This window comes from Camellia sinensis, chromosome 2 (genome assembly GCF_055761805.1).
Source record: "Camellia sinensis isolate YWXY chromosome 2, ASM5576180v1, whole genome shotgun sequence".
Lineage (NCBI taxonomy): Eukaryota > Viridiplantae > Streptophyta > Magnoliopsida > Ericales > Theaceae > Camellia > Camellia sinensis.
In genome coordinates, this window is record NC_138962.1 from 102,501,400 (window position 1) to 102,526,144 (window position 24,745).

General features: G+C 39.1%; 1 protein-coding gene across 11 annotated transcripts; it reads right to left on the reverse strand.

Moving 5' to 3' along the window:
• Window positions 1-7,846: 7,846 nt before the first annotated feature.
• LOC114317664 (putative disease resistance RPP13-like protein 1) lies at window positions 7,847-24,648 on the reverse strand. 11 transcript variants are annotated; one of them, XM_082915311.1, is made up of 11 exons: window positions 19,906-24,648; window positions 18,457-18,542; window positions 16,713-16,958; window positions 16,483-16,638; window positions 16,154-16,332; window positions 15,938-16,034; window positions 15,336-15,417; window positions 15,018-15,185; window positions 14,730-14,815; window positions 11,236-11,307; window positions 7,847-8,176 (listed from the first exon to the last, which is right to left on the reverse strand). In XM_082915311.1, the coding sequence occupies exon 1, from the start codon at window positions 24,292-24,294 to the stop codon at window positions 19,921-19,923; it is 4,374 nt and encodes a 1,457-aa protein (XP_082771437.1). In that variant the 5' UTR covers window positions 24,295-24,648; the 3' UTR covers window positions 7,847-8,176; window positions 11,236-11,307; window positions 14,730-14,815; window positions 15,018-15,185; window positions 15,336-15,417; window positions 15,938-16,034; window positions 16,154-16,332; window positions 16,483-16,638; window positions 16,713-16,958; window positions 18,457-18,542; window positions 19,906-19,920. The 11 variants fall into 11 exon arrangements, with proteins under 11 accessions (XP_082771437.1, XP_082771430.1, XP_082771429.1 ...); XM_082915304.1 differs by adding an exon at window positions 14,088-14,189 and having other exon boundaries at window positions 16,483-16,958; XM_082915303.1 differs by having other exon boundaries at window positions 15,031-15,185; window positions 16,483-16,958.
• Window positions 24,649-24,745: the final 97 nt, after the last annotated feature.

Here is a 24,745-nt window from a genome sequence, read left to right on the forward strand (position 1 = left end):
AACTAAGATAGAGTTCATGGAGTGTAATTTTAGTAACAATAACAATGGAAGTAGAGAAGTGAAGATTGAGAACCAAGAACTACTTAATAGTGAACATTTTCGTTATTTAGGATAGATTATCACAACGGCTGGGGAGATTAGAGCGGATATAGTCCATGGAATTAAGGCGGGGTGGTTTAAGTGGAGGAGCGCGTCTGGAGTACTGTGTGATAAACGAGTACCCACTAGACTAAAAGGAAAGTCCTATAGAATGGCTATTAGACCAGCGACATTGTATGGGACGGAATGTTGGGCAACTAAGAAACAACATGTAGATAAGATGAGTGTTGCTGAAATGAAGATGTTAAGGTGGATGTATGGCAAGACTAGGAAAGTGTAACACCCTCAAAATAAACCCATAATAGCCATAACATCAACATGCATTTATAAAAGAAAACGAATCATTTGAGTTAGTCATCAGAGTATTCTTATTGACAGACATTACTTGTAACATCCTGCAACATCAAAATAAATGCCCTAAGGGCTTACATCTTTCCAAGCTAACACTTGGACACAAAAAGGATGAGTACTAACTCATTTACAAGTTAAGCCCTAGGCTTGAATGTTTACATGAAATCCCAAAAATAACAAAATAAAACATATAACTAAAGACAAGTCTTCAAAATCCCAAACATCAAATCCTTCCAGGCTAAGTCCGTGGAGGTAGCTTATCACCTGAACCTGAAAATGATGTTCCCATAAAGGGTGAGCCACAGCCGAGTAGAAAAATACTAAACCAAATATAAGCATTGAATAAAGCTATAGCATTCAATAGATGGTTAATCAAGATAATCAATTTTATTATTAAACAGTCTCATGACACTAATGTCTAAGACACATTTCACTTTCCATTATTATCAACATGGCTCAGAACCTGGCCAAACGTACAACAGTGAATTATATATCATAATCACATTACTTCCAATATCAACAAAACAAATGAGACTCATGCTCATATCAAAACACTTCATACTTCCCATTTGATACACATTTTAGTGCTGTATCAATAATCATGTAAAAACACTTCAATATAATAAGCACACATAAAAATGGTGCTAATGGAGTCCATCCCCTATCTCCTCCCAAACAAAAATCCGGTTTAGAGGTCCATCCCCTATCTTCCCCTAAACCGTGGAGTACATCCCCTATCTCCTCCCACACAATATGCAAATGCAATGCTCAACCAATACACGTATTTTCAGTATTAATTCAATAGTCAAAATTAATGACTTAACCAATGTGATTAGTTTCAGTTATTCCTAATCCACATGCAATGTCTACAACAATCACGACTATCCTCCACCGATAGCCCAAAACAGTTATTTCTAGACTGGAAATAAATATGTCAACAATTTAATAGGTGAGTGATTTAAATCATCCAACTACACCATTTAATCTATGAATTCATCAATTTCATGAATTTAACCAAATTCCCCAATTCCCTTAAATTAATTTTACAAATTAATTAATTAATACAACTAGGGTTTTTCCCAAAATTATCTAAGTGACCTCAACATCTTAAAATACCAAAACTTAGAACAAAGCTTATAGAATAGAGTAGGAAATCCCTACCTTGAAGATCACAACTAAAATAGAGAAGATGGAGATGACGACCCAAAATCCAAAGTGCTCCAAATCCTCTCTTTTTCAGATTAAAAGAAAGATCTCGTGAAGCTCTACCTTTCTTCCAAAGGAACTAGGGTAGAAGACCACAAGGAATAGATCAAATCTTAGAGAGAAGGTGAGAGTAGAGAGAGAAACTCTCAAATGGCGGTTTTTAAAGGTTAAGAAAGAAAAGGTAGGTCAAAAAGTGATCCAAAAAGTGAAATCACGGACTGATATAATCGACTCTACGCTCGAGCGTAGAAAGCCCCGCTCGAGCGTAAGACACAGAATCATGCTCGAGCGTGAAGAAAGCCGCTCGAGCGTCGATTGCACCCTTCCAGAAGTTTTGCAGGCGCTGGCACCCGCTCGAGCGTCAAACTCCCCGCTCGAGCGGAGGAGCAAAAACAAGGGATCACGCTCGAGCGTAAAAACTACCGTTCGAGCTGAAGAACTGCAGAGCAAAATACTGGGAGATGAAAAATCACGCTCGAGCGTCAAAATTCCTGCTCGAGCGGAGAAGCAACAACGAAGGGACCGCTCGAGCGTTAAAACTTACGCTCGAGCGTGAAGACCAAAATCTGGGCATCACCTATTGGCATCTAAAATCAACCAACCTGTAACAGACCCGCCCAACACAACCTATAATTCAAATACTAAGAGATTAAAGGACAACAACAACCAATAAGTAATGACAGGATCCACGGAACCTAAGTCCGGATACAATAATTTAAAGAGAAAAGACCGAGGTCGCTATAACCTCCCCTCCTTAAAAGAATTTCGTCCCCGAAATTAAGCACAAAGTTTCGAAAACAAGTTTTTCTCAAATTCCAACAATATGATAACTCACTAATAAACAACTTGACCCAACACCGGCCATTCCATCTCTTAACAAAGAGGCATGCCACAATATGCAAAACAATCATATATCTCAACCTGCATTAACACTATGCAATTTTCTTTCAATTTCAACAATTTTCAATATATTCAATATATACAATGTTCCATTAAACTTCCATTTCGAGGCGAGTTCCAAAATATTTCCATTAACCAAAACATTCTAAATGTTGTACAGCTTAAGACATATATAAAAAGCTTTAAAGTTCGACAATATTACAAATCAATAAACATGTCCGGATATTTCTCGCGGACTTCCAACTCACGTTCCCATGTGGCTTCCTCCACCCCGTGATGTTTCCACAAAACTTTCACCAAAGGAATGGTCTTGCCTCGCAAGACTTGATCCCGCTTATCCAAGACCCTAACCGGTCTCTCTTCATACGAGACATCCTCATCAACTACTAAATCGGTCCAATCCAATACATGTGATGGATCCGGCTCATACTTCCGAAGCATACTCACATGAAACACGTCATGTACTCCGGACAACTGCGGCGGCAAAGCTAAACGATAAGCAGTCTCGCCAATCCTCTCAAGGATCTCAAAAGGACCAATGAATCGGGGGGACAACTTCCCGCTCTTCCCAAACCTCATCAATCCCCGTCTTGGTGATATCTTCAAAAAGACGTGATCACTCACCTCAAACACCAAAGGTCTTCTCCTACGGTCGGCGTAAGATTTCTGACGACTCTGGGCTGTAACAAGCCTCTTACGGATAAGCTCAACCTTCTCCGTTGTTTCCCTCACTAACTCCGGACCCAACAGAGGTGCATCACCCACCTCGGCCCAACAAACAGGAGACCTACACGGTCGGCCGTATAAGGCCTCAAACGGTGCCATACCGATACTAGATTGGAAGCTGTTGTTGTAGGCAAACTCCACTAATGGCAAGTGCCTCTCCCATGACCCGCTAAAGTCAAGAACACAACCCCGAAGCATATCTTCAAGGATCTGAATAGTACGCTCGGACTGCCCATCAGTCTGAGGATGATAAGCTGTGCTAAAGGTCAACTTAGTACCTAAGGCGCTCTGCAAGCTCTGCCATAATCTGGCAGTAAAACGAGGATCTCTATCCGAGACGATCGTCACTGGAACCCCGTGCAATCTCACTATGTCCCGAATATACAAGTCGGCAAGATGATCTACCGTATCTCTCACGCGCATAGGAATAAAATGCGCCGACTTAGTTAACCGGTCTACAACCACCCAAATAGCATCACTACCCCGCTGAGTCCTCGGAAGACCCACAACGAAGTCCATAGTGACGTGTTCCCACTTCCACTCAGCAATAGGCAAGGGTTGCAACAAACCCGCTGGCCTCTGATGTTCAGCCTTCACTTGCTGACAAGTAAGGCACTTAGATACGAAAGCTGCCACATCCCTCTTCATACCCCGCCACCAGAACTGGCGACCCAAATCCCGATACATCTTAGTGCCTCCCGGATGCACCGCAAGGCGTGAATGATGAAAATCTCGGAGTACCTCTTCTCGACAAGACTCCGGCACAAACGGACGGTCTCAGTATCTCACACTCAGATCGGGATACACCGTCAAACCCTTCTCAACCTTCCCACCGGAAATCTTCTCACGGAGAGATTCTACCTCAAGGTCACTTCTCTGAGCCTCTAACACTCGAGTCACAAGTGTAGGCTGTGCAACAATAGAAAACAAGGCCGCAGCCTCAACGGACTCGCCCAGAAGTAAAGCAAACTCTCCAAGTGCACTCAACATCTTCCATTCTCGGATGGCTATACTAGCTATGACACCAATAGGTTTTCTGCTAAGGGCATCGGCCACCACATTGGCCTTTCCCAGATGATAATGCAATTCAAAATCATAATCCTCTATGAACTCCATCCACCTCCTCTGCCTCAAGTTCAAGTCTTTCTGTGTAAACAAATATTTCAGACTCTTATGATCCGAGAATACCTCAAATCTCTCACCATAAAGATAATGCCTCCAAATCTTCAAGGCAAATATCACAGCTGCTAACTCTAGATCATGCGTAGGGTAATTCTGCTCGTGAATTTTCAACTGACGTGAACCATAGGCAACTACTTTCCCTTCTTGCATTAATACACAACCCAGACCCTCTCGTGAGGCGTCACAATAGACTGCATAACCCAACCCTCTCTCTGGAATAATCAATACTGGAGCGGTAGTCAGTCTAACTTTCAACTCCTGAAACGACTTTTCACAAGTCTCACTCCATACAAATTTAACTCCCTTCCGAGTCAGTCTAGTCAACGGTGATGCTAACCTGGAGAAGTCTTTCACAAACCGACGGTAATACCCAGCTAACCCCAGGAAACTGCGGATCTCAAACACACTCTTAGGCTGTGCCCAATCTTGCACTGCCTCTACCTTGGATGTATCAACAGACACTCCTTCACCGGATACCACATGGCCTAAGAATTTGACTTCTCTCAGCCAGAACTCACACTTCCCAAACTTGGCATACAGCCTATGGGCTCTAAGTAACTCAAGCACCACCCTCAAGTGTGCCTCGTGCTCCTCCTCAGAAGGCGAATAGATAAGGATGTCGTCCACAAAACGACTACAAACTGATCCAAGAATTCCCGGAAGATCCGGTTCATCAAGTCCATAAAGACTGCCGGTGCATTGGTGAGCCCGAATGGCATTACCAAAAACTCATAATGGCCATACCGCGTACGGAATGCCGTCTTCGGAATATCCTCTTCCCTGACCCTCAACTGGTGGTAACCCGATCTCAAGTCTATCTTTGAGAAACAACGGGAACCCTTCAACTGGTCAAACAGGTCATCGATACGAGGCATAGGGTACTTATTCTTAACCGTAGCCCGATTCAATTTCCGATAATCTATGCAAAGTCTCAAAGCACCACCTTTCTTTTTAACAAAGAGGGCCGGTGCTCCCCACGGCGAAACACTAGGGCGTATAAAACCCTTGTCTAGTAACTCCTGGAGTTGGATCTTCAACTCAACTAACTCGGCTGGGGCAAAACGATAAGGTGCCATGGAAATCGGTGCCGTGTCGGGCACTAGGTCAATAGAGAACTCAATCTCCCGATGCGGTGGCAAACCTACAAGATCTTCGGGAAAGACATCCGAGTACTCACAAACCACCATTGGCAACACAATCTGAGTCTCATTATCCTCACTAATCAAAAGGTTAGCAAGTAGCCCACTAAGCTCACTCCTTCCTCGTCGAACATACCCCGGTGGCAACACATCACCAACCCGGTCCCCCAGAAAATGAAAATACTCTCCGCTCACGGTACAATAAGTGACCCTCTGGCGGTAGCAATCAATAACTGCCCGGTATGACGATAACCAGTCCATACCCAAAATAACATCGAAACCTCTCATAGGCATAACTACAAAGGAAAATGGGAATCTATGGTAATCAACCTCTATATCACAACCCCTAACACCGTGTTTCAAAATCAATTCACCCCCAAGAGGCGACACTACACAAATAGGAGATGCCAACTGTGCTAACTCCAACTCCAAAACAGATGCAAATGCAGCAGACACAAAGGAATGAGATGCACCCGTATCAATCAAAACATTAGCAACCGAGTTGCAAAACAAGAAAGTACCTCTCACAACAGATGGAGCCGGTACAAGATCCTGCGCGGTAACAGCATACACGCGCCCAGATGACCTCTGATCAACCTGCTCACCCCTAGGAGCATAAGATTGCTGCACCGACTGAGACGATGAAGCCCCCTGATTAGCCCTCGAGGCCTGGCCCGACTGAGCTGGCTGCTGACCCTGAATCTGCCTCAAACCAGATGCACCAGGTGTGCCACCCAACTGGGGGCAATACCTCTTCATATGCCCTGGCTGACCACACTGATAACACGAGAGTGGCTGACCTCTACCCTGACTCTGGCTCTGAGATCGAGCCGAAGAAGATGCTGCTCTCTGAACTCCTCCCCTCTGAGGACAAACTGGAGACTTGTGGCCCAACTGGCCACACTTGAAACAGGTAATGTCTCCCTGACTGCCTTTCCCCGAACTAGCACTCGGTACAGGAAAAGTCGATCTCGAAAAGCTACCATGAGACTGCTGGGGATTAAAACCCTTCTGTCTCCTACCATCACTCTGACTATCCTGACTCCTCTTGGAGCCCTTCTGTCCTTCCTCCTCCTCTTGCATCATGATCTCCATATGGGCTGCAGCATCAACCATACGCCCATAATCCCGAATCATAGTTCCCCCAACTCTCAGCTTGAGGCCACGCCTCAACTTCTTCTCAAACTCAATACAGCGGCGTTCCTCAGACGCCACTAACTCAGGTGCAAACCTGGACAAGCTAGTAAATGCAGCCTCAAACTCGGCCACAGAAGAACTCGACTGCTTAAGCTGACAAAACTGATCTCGCAGCTTCTCCCTAACTGCCGGAGATAAAAACTTCTCCTGGAAAGCATTCACAAAAGCCTCCCACGTACCTCCTATACGCCCCTTAGTAAACTTCCACCACTGACCCGCATCCCCCTTCAACTGGAAAGATGCCAAGGTCACTTTCAACCCCTCGTCTTCGATGCCCAGCATCTCAAACGTCTTCGTTGTCTGTTCGAGCCATTCATCTGCCTTAAGCGGCTCTTTAGGATCACCCACAAATTCATCCGGATTAGACCGGAAGAACTCCCTCTTCAGAAAGGAAGGTCCTGCATCCGCAATAACAGCTTGAGCTTGATTCTCAGCTCTGAGAATGCCTACTGACTCCCTGAATGCCCCCGCTATCTCTCGAGCTAAAGCGCCCAAAGCCTGTTGGCCTACTGGCTCGGCCACATTGGCCTGGCCAATTCCCTCCTGAACTATCGGAATCTCCTCTGGCACAGGCACCTCCTGCCTACCCGGCCTACCACGCCTACCGCGTCCTCGTCCTCGTCCTGACATCCTAATAAAGGAAACAAAGACATTAGCACATTAATAAATGTGCCGAAGCTAAACACTCGCGTCCTAATACAATGGACAACAATAATTCATTCCACGTAAGCACATAATCACATAAGCACCTACGAATTTCATTCCCGGATAATGATAGTCCCAATGCGTTACTATAGTTCCGGTTGGAAGCAGCAGTGATCAAGTGCCTTTCCAACAAGACTACTAGAACTCAAGGGTCCAATCAACATCCTAGAAACTACATTTCATACCCACATAATCACATAAACATGTTATCACATAAGCATATAACGTTACACTAAGTCTCTATCAAACGAGACGAACCCATTGTGATACTAATCACTTCCCACGTACCCAAAGTATTCAAACCCGGTACGCTCTGATACCAAGTTGTAACACCCTCAAAATAAACCCATAATAGCCATAACATCAACATGCATTTATAAAAGAAAACGAATCATTTGAGTTAGTCATCAGAGTATTCTTATTGACAGACATTACTTGTAACATCCTGCAACATCAAAATAAATGCCCTAAGGGCTTACATCTTTCCAAGCTAACACTTGGACACAAAAAGGATGAGTACTAACTCATTTACAAGTTAAGCCCTAGGCTTGAATGTTTACATGAAATCCCAAAAATAACAAAATAAAACATATAACTAAAGACAAGTCTTCAAAATCCCAAACATCAAATCCTTCCAGGCTAAGTCCGTGGAGGTAGCTTATCACCTGAACCTGAAAATGATGTTCCCATAAAGGGTGAGCCACAGCCCAGTAGAAAAATACTAAACCAAATATAAGCATTGAATAAAGCTATAGCATTCAATAGATGGTTAATCAAGATAATCAATTTTATTATTAAACAGTCTCATGACACTAATGTCTAAGACACATTTCACTTTCCATTATTATCAACATGGCTCAGAACCTGGCCAAACGTACAACAGTGAATTATATATCATAATCACATTACTTCCAATATCAACAAAACAAATGAGACTCATGCTCATATCAAAACACTTCATACTTCCCATTTGATACACATTTTAGTGCTGTATCAATAATCATGTAAAAACACTTCAATATAATAAGCACACATAAAAATGGTGCTAATGGAGTCCATCCCCTATCTCCTCCCAAACAAAAATCCGGTTTAGAGGTCCATCCCCTATCTTCCCCTAAACCGTGGAGTACATCCCCTATCTCCTCCCACACAATATGCAAATGCAATGCTCAACCAATACACGTATTTTCAGTATTAATTCAATAGTCAAAATTAATGACTTAACCAATGTGATTAGTTTCAGTTATTCCTAATCCACATGCAATGTCTACAACAATCACGACTATCCTCCACCGATAGCCCAAAACAGTTATTTCTAGACTGGAAATAAATATGTCAACAATTTAATAGGTGAGTGATTTAAATCATCCAACTACACCATTTAATCTATGAATTCATCAATTTCATGAATTTAACCAAATTCCCCAATTCCCTTAAATTAATTTTACAAATTAATTAATTAATACAACTAGGGTTTTTCCCAAAATTATCTAAGTGACCTCAACATCTTAAAATACCAAAACTTAGAACAAAGCTTATAGAATAGAGTAGGAAATCCCTACCTTGAAGATCACAACTAAAATAGAGAAGATGGAGATGACGACCCAAAATCCAAAGTGCTCCAAATCCTCTCTTTTTCAGATTAAAAGAAAGATCTCGTGAAGCTCTACCTTTCTTCCAAAGGAACTAGGGTAGAAGACCACAAGGAATAGATCAAATCTTAGAGAGAAGGTGAGAGTAGAGAGAGAAACTCTCAAATGGCGGTTTTTAAAGGTTAAGAAAGAAAAGGTAGGTCAAAAAGTGATCCAAAAAGTGAAATCACGGACTGATATAATCGACTCTACGCTCGAGCGTAGAAAGCCCCGCTCGAGCGTAAGACACAGAATCATGCTCGAGCGTGAAGAAAGCCGCTCGAGCGTCGATTGCACCCTTCCAGAAGTTTTGCAGGCGCTGGCACCCGCTCGAGCGTCAAACTCCCCGCTCGAGCGGAGGAGCAAAAACAAGGGATCACGCTCGAGCGTAAAAACTACCGTTCGAGCTGAAGAACTGCAGAGCAAAATACTGGGAGATGAAAAATCACGCTCGAGCGTCAAAATTCCTGCTCGAGCGGAGAAGCAACAACGAAGGGACCGCTCGAGCGTTAAAACTTACGCTCGAGCGTGAAGACCAAAATCTGGGCATCACCTATTGGCATCTAAAATCAACCAACCTGTAACAGACCCGCCCAACACAACCTATAATTCAAATACTAAGAGATTAAAGGACAACAACAACCAATAAGTAATGACAGGATCCACGGAACCTAAGTCCGGATACAATAATTTAAAGAGAAAAGACCGAGGTCGCTATAGAAAGACAGAATTAGGAATGAGTATATTTGATAATGGGTAGGAGTAGTATCGATAAAAAATAAGTTGAGAAAGAATAGATTGAGATGGTTTGGGCATATACAATGGAGACCAACAGAGGCAATAGTGAAGAGATATGATGTAGTGACGTGGGGACGAGGTAGACCTAGATTGACGTGGGCTAGAGTAGTAAATAGAAATATAAATCTCCTTAATTTGACTAACGATATGACCTTTGATAGAGTCGAGTATAGAAAAAGGATTCATACAACCGACCTTATTTGATGGGACTTAAGGTTTGGTTTGGTTTAGATGGCATTCTTTTTGCAACACGAGGATGTGCTTTCTATAGATGAAAAGAAATTATCTACAAATACAAAGGTTCAAATTTCAAAGAAGCAAATTATATTCTAATAGAACAAACAAACAAACAATAATTTTTTTTTTGGCCCCTGTAGATAACAAAAAAATTATGGCTAGATTTATATAAGAACAAAAATTGGGGCTGCATTTTATACTTCGTTCTACACCTTAGAGAATATAGAAAACGTAAAAATATATTAAGTGGAACTCATGGTATTTGAGCAGCCATATCCACATATTACATATAAGTCATAAAGTTAGTCCTATATAACCATCCAAGTCATCCACATTCCAGTAGGTTAGAGCATCCCATTCAGGGCTTTCAAAGAAAGCAAGATTTCACATTGATAAGCAAAAAAAAGGAGCAAGATTTCACCATTAATTATAACGTAAAAAACTTTGTTTATTATCAACTACTCCCACGTCACACCTATCCACACACACATGCAAACATACATACCAAGAAAACAAAAACAAAAACCACCCAAATAAAAAAAAGAAAAGAAAAGAAAACTATTTATCAAAAAAAGAATACAAAACAAATAAAGCATACTATGAAGCACAAACACCTCTTCGGAGGTCATATACAGGTGTCTGATACGCTGGAAAGCGTCGGACATGCTGGGACACTTGGGACACGTTGCGGACACGTTGGGACACGCTAAGTACACGTTAAGAACACTCTGAGAACACGTTAGGGACACGCTGAGGACACTCTAAGAACACGTTGAGGACTATTTTTTTCAAAAAAAAAAAAATTTAATTTTGTTTGTTAAAAAAACATATCTAAGGTTGATAAATTTGATAAATTAAATATTTGACATAAAATACATATTAAATATTTAAAAATATAACATATAACAAATGTATAAAATTATATGTTTTGCACGTGTCCCCAATCTGTTGTGTCCTGCAGTTTTTGAAAATTTGTATGTTCGCGTGTTAGTGTCATGTCATGTCATGTGTCCGTGTATGTGCTTCTTAGAGCATACCCATTTCCTATTTCAAACAAAACATACCTTCTAACTTTTCAAAGTAACCAAGGCTGAAAGCAAGAGAGTTCCATGCACTTGCAAGGGCATAGTTGTGTCCTATGACAAAACATCCAAAAAAGGTAAGAGAATTTGGTTAATAAAATTAGCAACCAAGCTCAAGCTCTTTTAAAGAAAAACACAAGTAAAGGACCAAAGTTTATGATTTCATTAGTTATTATTGTAAAGTCTTAGCTACTCTATCTGTTAAAAGACGACATAATTTCTTAAAAGGTCTCAAAAGATAACATGAAGTTATAGACAACTTGTAACGCCCCAAAAATTATAAACCTTTATATAGTCAATTTTTAATAAATTATTCACCGGTTTCCATCAAATAAATCCATTTCTCATAAGATAATGCTTTAAGAAAAATATTATCTCTCATTAAGTAAATCTCATTCTCATTGAACTATATTAAACTATTACATCTTACGTTCACGATACAAGTTATAGTTCACAAAATTAAAGAAATCAAAAGTAAAGGTGCCCTAATGGCGTACAAGTTTCAAGGGAAACCCCTTGGTTACGCAAAAGGGTGGACATTCAGTCCCAGCACACATTGGCTCGGAGCTTTAACAAATAACATCCAATGAGCCCACGTGCTCCATTCAAAATTTTCACTGCCTTGTCACTAGGGTGGAGTCACACCATCAATTCCTAAAATGTTGTTAGTTGGGGTGAGCTAATGCCCAGTAGGAAATACTATTAACAAGACATATAAATAATCGAGATGCATATAATCATGCCATGCACTTGTTAGGATGAAATCTATATTTTCTCTTTTAAAACCAAAAATGTTCAATGCATGATTTACATTCAAAGTCTCGTCTACAAACATGGGGTGGTAAATACGCTATGACGTCCCAAGCAAGAGCTGCAAAACCATACATACATATATAGATTTATAAACAAAAAATATTCCCACATTTGCCAACTCTAAAAACGGCAGGGCGATAGGTACCCAAAACCTTCCCTCTTTGCTTTCGCCGACTCCTAAAATGGCGGGCTTATGGGCAACCAAAATCCAGCTTTTCCACATTCACTGACTCTATAAACGGCAGGCTCGTGGACACCCAAAATCAAGTTTTTCCACATTCGCCGACTCTATAAACGGCAAGCTCGTAGACACCCAAAAACCTTTCCCACATTCGTCTGGCGATATGCACAAGACAGGACAATTGGGGACCTTAACTCTCGCGCGGGTACCACATACAACATAGAACCCATTACCAAAACCCGACTCAACTACCTAGACTCATATGCTATTTACCCCCCTTCTAATACTTTCCAATCATCCACAAAATTTTAGGATCACAAGAGAAATTATGATGCACATGATGCATGAGTTTTCAATAAATTTTCTCTAAGATTTGTTCAATCCACAACAACATTAATAATATCAACAACCAAAAGATTTCTCCAATCTCAACATTTATCAATCTCAATACATATACTCAGAGCTTAAAAAATCTCATATCTTAACACCATTTCCATAATCCTTCACCCAATTTTAAGATTTAAGAGTCAATTTGGCCAAACCCATTATTAAATCAAATTTGAAGACTAGGGTTTTTGAAAAAATTGGGGCTTTCCCCTCCTTTACACATAAGGAGTCAATATTCACCATTTCTAACAATAATCAAGAAGGATATGCATAAACTTTTCCAAAATATGGACGAAAACCCCTTTTTATTCAACAAACCCACTTTATATCACAAAATCATCTCATACATTATTATAACTAAGAAAATATCACATATATATCTCAAATCACAAATATATCAAGTTAAAAGTACCCCTACCTCAAGAATGAAGACAAGAAGATGCAAACCTAAAGAAAAACCTTGAAGAAATCGCAATCTAATCAGTTAAAATGTTGATCTTCTCTTGTTCTTCACCTTTACTACAAGATCTATGGTGGATTCTTGGTGAAAAATGGATGAAATCAAGATTTGGAGGTCTAGGGTTTTGGGTATGCAGGAAAGGGAGAGAAGAAAGGAAAAAAGAATGAAGAGTGTGGGCCAAAAGTGACTTTAAAGTGCCAGATTTCAAATAGACCACTCGAGTGGTCAAAGCTTGGCTTGAGCAGCGAAAAAAAGTTCATAGAATCTCTAAAATTCGCAAAAATCGCTCGAGCGGTCAAAAGTTCGCTTGAGCGGACTTGCTTCTAACACAATTACTCAAATTTCAAATGGGCATAACTCCGTCATTCGGACTCCATTTTTGGTCGTTCTTGTGTCTAAATCAAAGCCCCGTAACGAGCTTTCCAATGGTTCTAGCCTCACATTCAGATTCAAAGTGTGGAAAGAAAAAAAGGCATAAGAGTGAAGACTGCTCATAGGACAATTATCTGAATCAATGTTTTTGGTTCAATCCTACTTTACCATTATGATACCACCTCAATCAATATTCCAAGATGAACCAAAGAGGCTCCAAGTACAATAATAAGAGTGTCAAGAGCAATCCCACTAGTACAATAATAAGAGTCTCAAAGTGTTACACAACTTGGCATCGATACTTGTCTGTTTTTCCATAATGCCATTTTTGAAAGCATTATACAAGGTTTCTTTGTAATTGTAGCTACAATAAGATTTGGAAGTTGATATTCTACCCTGCATTTTTAGCACAAAAATTGATTTTTTGATCAATGAATGGCAAATATAGGAATAGAAGTTAGACGAATACAAACAATGAGCAACGGCTTCCTAATTTGGCACCAAGCTAGAAAATGGTAAATGACAATGACTTCAATTTATATATATATATATATAATATCTAACAATCTAGCAGAATAAATATATCTAAAGGGAAAGTCTCTCGTTCTAAACATTTTTTACCATGTCATGTTTTGGAGTTTGCTAAAAGAATTCCGGAGTGACAAAGTAACCACGGATTTCTCTTCAGTGTATAAGATGTTGGTCTTCGGTCAACCCCATTATCTGGAAAAGAAACCTATTTTTATCAAAGATTTAGAGGCCATTTATTACTATTAAACGAATTTCCCCTTTTGATTTCTTCTTTTTCTTTGTCATATCGCCCACTCCCCAACAAGTTTAAACAAATCAACATGTAATTTTGAAGAAGAAAAAAAACTCAATAAGAATACATTAAACAAAAAGTGTGTTGTAGGCCAAACTAGGTGGCTTCATAATTGTCAAATGTTGTCTAGCATGCAAGGAGAAAGGTTTAAAAACACAACGTGATATTATACAAAGTTTTGCTTCTTGCAAAGGCGTGGAAGTCTAAATTATCAGAAGTCTTGCCTAAGTGTGTGTCTTAGGGAGGATTTTCAATTGTGGTCTGTGGAAAGAAATTCCTTGTCAATTTGCTTGATATATCTCTTATTCCTTTATCATATACGAGATTTTTCACCGTGACTAGATAAAAGTAAATCAATATATTCAATAAAAAACCTCATGACATTTCTATAATTCATAAAATAGCAACCCATTCCATTTAAATCAGAGCATCCAAAGTACCTTGAGAAGAGCGCGCAAAATCTTGCAATGCAGTGTAGGCAATGATTATGAATACATCCAAAAGTTTGTTTCCACAACAACAAGCCCTTTAGAACAAAAAGGTAATAACAAAAGTAGTTAGTAGATTTCGCAATTTAAACTGTCCACATATCCTTCCTATTAATTTCTTCACAAAACACTCAGAAAATACAGAAAAATATATTTCACAATTGGAAACTGTTAGAACAATCTTCTGTGTACAATAAGAAAAACAGAAACGAATCAAACAAATAAAATAAATTTTCTTACAGAATTTATGTACCGAAAATAGATTTAACAAAGTTGATAATCAAGTTGAGTGTATGACACTTTGTCCTTGAGATAGATTCGCCGCCGTACAAGTGCTTGCGGTATGATGGCATCAATCTCCCAAGATACAATGATCTTCGCAATATTGAAGCAGCACTACACTCAATTCTGCACAGCAAATCAAAACCTATGTTCTGTAACTCTCTTAATTCTCTCAAAAACTAATATGAAGAATACTGCAAGAGAGGACAAAAAACAGGATAGAACTGAATTAATAAATTTTGGAAATGGGTTGCCTTTATATAGGCTGTTAGAAACCTGTTCGGAGAGGTCTGAACCAATGCAACAATGGCAAAGGGTTGCCATTGAAAACTTTTTGTTTAAATCTAAACAGACACACCTGTTCAAGAAGAAGAAGAAGAAATAAAACTGGAGGGAAATTTGAAAAAAATAATTAAAAAATTCTCTGCAAAAAGCATATACACAAATATCTTTTGACCCAACACACGACCTTGACCCAACCCGGATCTGAGCCAGTGGGTATGGTGGTCACCAGTTAGGGTTACCTTTGTCTAGGTCCTCCCCCTCTACAAAACTTGGGTGCCCTTAGGGCCCAAGCCCCTCTAGGAACCCACCAACATGAGTCATTTCCAATGGCTCACTTTGGCGTCGATTTCTCATTCACCCATAAAATGGTTTTCACCAACCAAATACATAATATTTATCTTCACATAGCTATGAACAACTTTGCCTTTGGATCGACCAAAAATAATAAGTGGGTTCCACTTAATTTTGGCTCCAAATTTAGCAAAACCTCATGGTTATAAACCATTTTCCCAATAGAAACATGTTTTTGCTGAACAAGAGTCGCCACCTTGAGCTATGTATTGTTATAACCTTGTAAGTAATCAGCCACGTACCTAGCAAAAAACCCAATCATTGTGATTGTTCCAAATACTCCAGCAAATGAAAAAAGAATAATCCCAAAGGCGATACAGCCATCTGTTGGCTAAACTCCTAGATCAAGAATAGAAAATTTTAAGCAGGGCATAGTTAGAACAGAGTAAAGAGGGCTAAAAGACCAAACTTCAGCAGCAAAAGGGAAACAACAGTCATTGAATTGAATTAATTTGCACCTCCTCAACTTTGATTGAACAGGAAGGATGTTCGAACATGTTTTCCGTGCAAAGATTTTCACTTTATTCAGAATTTTCAGCAACCAAATCTTTTTTGAAAATGCCCTTTCAAAACTCCCAGCATCTGACCTGACCTGTGTTTCTCTACTTCACAAAACCATCTCCAAATGATATGCCAACTAAACAGAAAAAAAGGCCATTTTTAGTAAAGCGCCAAACCAGTATATCATAAGCAAGCCTTGGGCAAAGAGGGATTTTACATATCAACTCAACTTCAAAATCCAAAAAAAGCATTGTTTGATGAAAACTTCATAAATGAGAGAGCAAACCTTAGCATCAGCATGCAGGAATTTTGTAACAGAAATAGGTTTGTAAGAGTAAGGCCTTGGAATCCATATATTTTTCCAAATCTTCATAGACCTTCCATTCCCAATATGCCAGTGCAGTGCAGCCTCCAAAAAAGACTTTGCACTCCAAATACTCCTCTAAACAATGTCAATGGGTTACTCCTCAAACTAGCTTCAAGAAAATTTGAATTTGGATAGTAAGCACCGCCAACCTTGCTTAGCTCAAAGAGCTTTATTAAAATCCCATCCCACCAAGCTAAGCAGCCAAAAAGCAACTATGTACAATTTCTCTCTTCTCTGCTTGTTTCTTTCCTTTTCCGTGCTTTCTATTGCCTTTGATCACGTGGGAATTCTCAGATGTGCACTAGTATTTCTGCCTTCTTTGCCATCTACCTTGAATCTTTCCATAACAAACCCCCATATTCTCCAGCAAAGTTGCAAGCATCCTCAAAAACTTACTGCAAGATATGGAAACAAATCCATAAGTTGATAAGATGTTTGAAGTAATATACATGAACACAATTGTAGTGGAAATGAGTTATATCCTAGAAGGCAAGCAAATTTGCTTAACAAAAAATAAATTGAAATTGCAACCAAGCTCAAGCTCTTTTAAAGGAAACCACAAGTAAAGGGCCAAATTTTATCATTTCATTAACTATCATTACTTGGAAGTCCTTTCATTTTTTTTAGCTTAATTATTTCATGTTTTACCTGTTAGAGTAGCTAAGAAAAAGTTTGGTCTCAAAAGATAAGATTAAAAATTACAAAGAAGTAGGAATTAATACTTGCATGTTCTGTTGTAATACCATTTTTGAAAGCATTATACAAGTTTTCTTTTGTAAATTCAGAAACAGTATGAGATTTGGAAGCTGATATTCTACCCTACATTTTCAAGCCAAAACTGATCCCTTCATTGATGAATGACAAGCTTATCCCTTCGCTGATGAATAGCATTTAGGGAAATACAAACTATAAGCAATATCTTCCTAATATGGCACCAAGCTTGTACAGTGTAATCGACTATTTTTTAAATATCCTATGATCTAGTAGAATAAAGATATCTAAAGCTAAGACTCTCATTCCAAACATTTTTTAATATTTCATGTTTTGGAGTTTGCCGGAAGATTTTTGAAGTGGCAAAGTAGCGAGGATTTCTCTCTAGTGTCTGCTAAGACACTTCAGTCTTTGGTCAACCCCATCCGAAAAAGAACCTGATTTTATCAAACATTAGAGAACTATTTGTTATTATTAGATGAACTTCCCTTTATGTTTTATTCTTATTGTTTTCCATATTGCCCACTTCATGACAAGTCTAAACAAATCAACATGTAAATTTAAACAAACAAACACAAAAACTCTATACGGTATACCAATTTCTAATAGTTTCCTATATTTTTTCAAATATTTGCCCAGTATTTGAATTCTAAATAATACTCCAAGTAGGGTAGATGGCTTCTCAACTCCCATTTAATAAAGGAAGCCTAAATCCCTCCAACTACTAGAACAGATTGCGCACATGGATTTTGACAAGATTACATGTGGCTTTGTAACTGTCAAATGTAGTCCAGCATGCAAGTAGGATGGTTAAAAAATACAACTTGATATTAAAAAAATTTCCCTTCTTGCAAAGCATGGAAGTCTTAATGATCAAAAGTCTTGCATGACAATGTGCAGTAGGGAGGCGTTTACAATTGTAGTCTCAGGAAAGGACTTTATTCTCAATTTTCTTCATATATTTCTTACTCCTTTGTTACTTATGAGAGCTTTTGCCATGACTGGACAATAGTATATGAATATATTCTGAAAAGAAATTTAAAAAAAAAAAAAAACTCACGACAACTCAAACTCAAAAAATAGTGACCTATTGAATTCAAAATTGTAGCTCTCTCCAAAGCCAAAAAGCATTGAGTTAAATCAGAGCAGCCAAAGTCTTTACCAAGCATAATTCTGGCATACCTTGAAAAGAGGCACAAAATCTTGAAATGCAGCTTAGACAGTAAGTATGAATACATCCTAAAGTTTGTTTCCACAACAACAAAGCCCTGGAGAACAAAAGGGTGATAACAACAATAGTTAGTGGGTTTCACCATTTAAACTGTCCACAAAGGCTGCGTTTGGTTTAGTTTTGAAAGATAAAATTGAAAAGAGTTTTCAAAATTTGAAAATTTATTTGGTTGTATATTTTGAAATTAGTTTTGTAGGTTTGTAGTTTGGAATGATTTGAAATTTTTTTATAGTTGAATAGATGGGTGTGAAAGAAAAAGTAGTTGATTGATGTGTAGGATGTGAGAGAAGAGAATATGAGATAGAAAAAGTGATTGAAAACAATTTTGGAAAAATTGTAAACCAAACAAATTTTGGGTTTTGGGCTCTCAAAAATTGTTTTCAAAGCTAAACCAAACAAGGCATATTTTCTATATTTTTTAACAGAAAATTGAGAAAATATAGAAAAATAAACTTTTACAAGCTGAACAACAAAAAGAGCATAGTATTCAAAGTCACAACTACATGCCTGTAGTAGAGTCAGGGTAAAAATAAAATAAAAATGAGAATGAAATTCATCCATTTAGAGGTATATAGATAAAAAAAGGAAAAAGAAATATTTGAAAGGAAAAGAAAAAGGAATGAACATAAAAACATTGTTGTGTGTTGATACAGGTGAAAAATAGAAGAGCTGATGTGGAGATGTAGTTGAAGCCACAAAATGATCAATTTGAGTTGACTAGACCATAGTAGCACAGACCATAGTAGCAAGAAACTCTTAATTTGGTGATGCTTCTTAAGAAACACAATTCCACGCTTTCAAATAAGAAACCAGCAAGAAACTCGCTCATTTTTAGGAATAAACTTGCTTTCAACTGAGATAGAATCTCTCAAGCATATAAATCTTAAAGAAATAAAAGAAAAACAACTCAAACTTATTATAGTACTTTATATTTACATAATTTTTATTTATACTTAATAAAGACAATTTGTAGTTGATATCAATCTCCAACAAAAATTCATATTTTAACAAATATATTACAACTAACTAAATAGAAAAAAATAATTTTTAGAATATAATTATATATAATTTAATATATAAAATATATACATGCTCCAATATAGGTATGACAGATTTTGTGTTTGCTTGTTTGTAAGTTAAAAAGTTGTTTGATAAAAATTTAAATATTAAACTCAAACAAATTATTTGATATGTATAAGATCAAATTTTAAATTCAAAGTTTAAATTTAAAATTTAAAATTTATTATTTTTAATTGTACTTTTTTGATTTTTATATTATGATGGTAGAGGATGCAAATATAAATAAATCCTCAGTTGTGATAAAAATCTGAAATTGGTAATGCAAATATAAATAAATAAATAAAAATGGTAGGACATATTTTGAATTTGTTTGTTTGTACCTTGCAGGTGGCTGCTTATGCTGTGATATCTACTTCAGGAATGTATTGGATGATGGGCCAATATTTTTTCCCCTTTTCACACTTCTGTTTCAGTATTGGATTACATGGTTTGATCACCAGTGACAAAAGCGAGGGAGGGAAGCCTTGTTCTGGAAAGGTCGCAAGCTCACGGCAGTACAAGATCTGTAGATGCAAAAGAAAGGGAGGCAACCCTTCCTTTGGAAAGGACGGGAGCCTAGGGCATTGACCGATATAAAGTGATTCGAGAGAGGTGAGGTTTTGAAACTTCTCATAAGAGAGTCTTTCCAGATTTGGGAACCCAGAGATGGACAAAGTGATGAGAGAGGTGGGCAGGAACATCCCTTCTTCTGGAAAGGACACCGTATCTCCGCACGGCCAACCTCCGCCATTCAGGTGGAGTGTTGTAAGAGAAGAGAGTTTGTGCAAACCCCACTCTAATGGAGATGGAGGCGGAACTGGAAGTTGACCCACGTCGTCCACTCTCAAATTCCCGATTTGAAGTAAAGTGATGTTGGTGGGGAAACTCCCTTCCTTGACAAAGTAGGAGACCATTCTTGCCCTGCAATTAACTAAACACAGCTTTTGAAGCCAAGTGAGTTGGTTGATGTTGTTGTTCTCATCACGACCACCAAGTGACGGGGGCTCCAGATTAGAACAACCGTGTATCTCCAATTCACTGAGATTCTTGAGATTATTGGCTTCAGGTAAAGATTTGAGACTCCTGCAACCCAAAATTTCTATATTTTCAAGAGATGGACAATCAATTTTGATCCCTTCCTCTGCAAAAATTGACTCCAGATTTTTACACTGCTGAATCCGAAGTAGTTTTAGTGTGGATGGTAGCCCACCTCTTGACAATAAATATGTGAGTGATTTACACCTAGAAACCTGCAACTCTTGCAGATTATTGAGTGTCATCAACTCGGGTAGGGACTCCAAAGCATCACACCCTGAAACCCCAAGTTCTCTCAGCATAGATGGCAAACCTTTCATTGGAAAAGAGATCAGACTTGCACAACCGTCAATTCTAAGCACCCCAAGAGATGTGTATGTGTGCAGATCTTGTGGCAGTTTCTTCAGCATTCCACACTCTTCAATTGTTAAATACTCGAGTCTCGGCATGCAAGGCAGCCCCTCATGTTGCTGCTTTTTCAAACCTTCTCCTCCATTTTCTTGCTCTTCTTCAAACAAGCAAACGAGTTTGGGGCAATTAAAAATCTTTAAATGGCAGAGGGAAGGGAGACATACTTGTATTCCCACCTTATTCTGCCACAATGTTATGAGTTCTTTGCAGTTACCAATGTCCAATTTCTCGAGTTCCATCAAATCTCGAGTAAACCATGTCGGTAGGAACGCCAATTTTTCAACACGAAAAATGCTCAAAGCAGTTATTGAAGCCAAATGCTTGGACATTTCAGTAGCCAGTAACTCTTCGTCAATTGTGCTTGGATCGCAGAGGGAGTCGGGAACTGTAACACGGCTAATATCCAAGGTGAGGGAACCGAGTTCAATCGTGTTCTTCGTCCGTAAGAGTGCTGGAAGGCTTGGGAGCATAACATTATTCATTGACAAGGATGCAAGTGATGGCTGAACGAGGCTCGAAACATCAATCAACAACTGCGGACAACCATCAATTTTGAGAGAATTGAGACAAGGAAGACCATTTGGTAATCTTCCAACAAGTTTGGGACAATTTACGATGGAAAGCTCACTGAGATGACTGAACGGCTGAACTCCCTCTGTTTCAAAAGCAGACCAATCCTCCCATTCTGTCATAAACTCAAAGCTCAGTCTCTCTAGAGAGGGGAAAGGTTTGGCACCACACTGCTGCCCATAGAACTCACAACCTAGGCGCTTTATTGTACTCATTCCTTCAATGTAAAGGTCTTTAAGCACGGGTAGTTGTCCAAGTGGTGGCAAAGATGTGCAATATTTACTACCTTTCAATCGCATGAATGCCATTTTAGAGAATGAAACATCTCCAACCCAGTTTGGAAATTTTGTACTACCATACCCTCCGATGGTGAGTTGTTCTAAAAATTTGGAAGGCTTCATCATGTCAAGTACATCCCTATCAACCATGTCATTCTGTGAACTACGAGATTCATCCCATTCTAGTGATAACTCTTTTAACTTCTCCTTAGACATTAAATTGGCATCTATTGCATCCTTAACACCATTGACATTCTGCATTCTTGATATGTGTATTGCCCCTCGAATGTGTGATAAGCTTTTCAACTCTCCTATTTTACGCCCACAATCGTTACCCACTATAAAATTTGACAATGTTTGGAGATTAGTTAATTTACCTATATGTAGCGACATCTTTTCTGATGATAGAATATCCACACCAGTCATGTCAAAATGGCGCAAGTTCACTAGCCTCTCCATGTTTAGAGGCAACTTCTTAAGTTCAACACAAAATTTCAAAAACAAGACTTGTAAATTGTAGAGAGTTACCACCGACTCAGGTAACTTTCGAATCTGAGAATGGGATACATCAAGGTACCGTAGATGCTTTAGATCTCCAATGGAATCTGGTAGTTCATCTATCCCAAAACAACCCAAACGCAACTCACGTAAGCACTTTAACATTGGCAACAAATCATGAATCAAGTACCTTGTTGTGTGGTTGACTGCACTGGGCAAAAAAATTAAGAAGGTTCGTAAGCATCTGGCATCATCGAAAGCTTTGAATTTTCTGATTCCTTCATATTCACTACCAACATAAGATGAATGTCGAGCTTTGCCTGAAATCTTGTTCTGCTTGCCACCCTCTAAATTATTCTCCAACCTAAAACAGATGTCCCCTGCAACTGCTTGAGCCAAATCATTGATGAGGTCATGCATTATGAATAGCAATTCATCATGCCTTGACAATTGGAAAAATGACCTAGACACCAATTCGTGAAAATATCTGCGGCCAACATCTTCTATTTGTTCTCCATTTTCTGGGTGTTCAATTAAACCTTCTGCCATCCATAACAAGACTAATTCATCCTCCCCAAATTCGTAATCCTTTGGGACAATTGCACAATAACCAAAGCACCTCTTCAAATGGGAAGGGAGATGATGATAGCTCAATTTCAGTGATGGGAGAATGTGGCTTCCCTCGTATGATTTATCCCATATATTGCTAGTTAGTACCATTTTCCATTTATGCTCCTTTTGGTCACGTAATAAGCCACCGAGGGCCCTTGCTGCCAGTGGCAAGCCTCCGCACTTAGCAACAATTTGCCTACCAATTGATTCCAATTCTGAATGTTCACTAATATTTATATTCTTGAATGCATGTTGGGCAAAGATTGACCAGCAATCATCAGGTGATAACTCTTTCAAATCGTGGTGTTCAGTTGTACCCACCTGTTGCGCAACAGTCGTGATTCGTGTTGTCACAATGATTTTACTTCCATGTGCTCCGGCTCGAAGAAACGGAGATTGTAGTAAACTCCACTCTTCATATCTATGGTTCCACACATCATCTAGGACAAGCAAAAACTTTTTTCCTGTCAGTGTGTCCTCAAGTTCATGTTGAAGGGCACTTAACTCTGTCAAATTGCATGGAGCGCGAGTGAATGACTCCAGAATTGCCTTTGTTATTCTCTTAACGTCAAACTCGTCAGATACACAAACCCACGCTTTCGGATCGAAATGGTTTTTGACACCATTATCATCCCAAATGAGTTGAGCCAGAGTAGTCTTGCCAATCCCACCCATGCCCACGATGGGAATGACATCGACTCTGTTTTGAGTTGCTGCATCTGTGAGAAGCAATTCAATAATCTTGTTTTTCTTTTCTTCTCTGCCATAAACACAAGGCTCTGTCACCGAATATGTAATTTCTGTTCTCTGCCACACATTTGTAGACTTCATCCCCCCAATTGCCTTTTGAACCAAACCAAGTTCCTTAATTCTTGTAGTAACATCTTGTAACCGACCATCGATCTCCTTCAACTTGGACTCAATTGCGAAATTGAATGAAATCGTACTTGGAGTAAAACCAGTGCAACAAGTAGGAAGGAGGAATCGGCGTACCTTCCTACTTGTGCTGGCCTCACCAACATCAGCATCAGTCTCTGCCCTGATCAGCTTCTTGCGTAGAGCTTCAGTGGCAAACTCGTCCAGCACATCGTCCGCATCGTAAGCCAAATGCTGGAGCTCTTTCAGCCACCTATTGACAGCCCTGTTGGATATCTGCTTCTCCTCTGCATCAGCAAGTACATCGTTTATATCTTCAAATGACTTCTTCAGCTTCTTGATGAAAGTGTCGACACCCTCACGACGCGCCAAGTTGATTAAATCAGAGAACAACAACTTGTCAATCACAGCTTGAAGCAATGGAGAGATAAAGATCCCCACCACATCCATGTCTACTCTTCTTTGTTGTGAAAGAGCCCAGGAAGAAATGTATGAAACAAAGCAATATGAGAGAGAGAGAGAGAGAGAGAGAGAGAGAGAGAGAGAGAGAGGGAGAGAGAGAAGGAGCAGTTTGTGACTCTGCAAGTTTCTGTTTCAAACAAGTTTGGATGAAGAACATGATTTTGGATGGTTCTCTCTGTTCTCTAGCAAACAGGGAATAAAGCAGATAGGGCCCTCCCTCTCTACTGTTGAAATCATAATCATACAGAAATCAATCTCATTCTCAATGCTGTTAAAAAAAAAAAAAATCTCATTCTCAATGGCCCATTTTGCACTCAAGTTTGTTTGCTACTTTTTTTACTCATTTCCTTATGAAAATCCTACGTGATTTGTGATTAGATCAAGATTAACTAATTCCAAAACCCAATAAATACAAAACACTCAACCTAAAATCATCAAA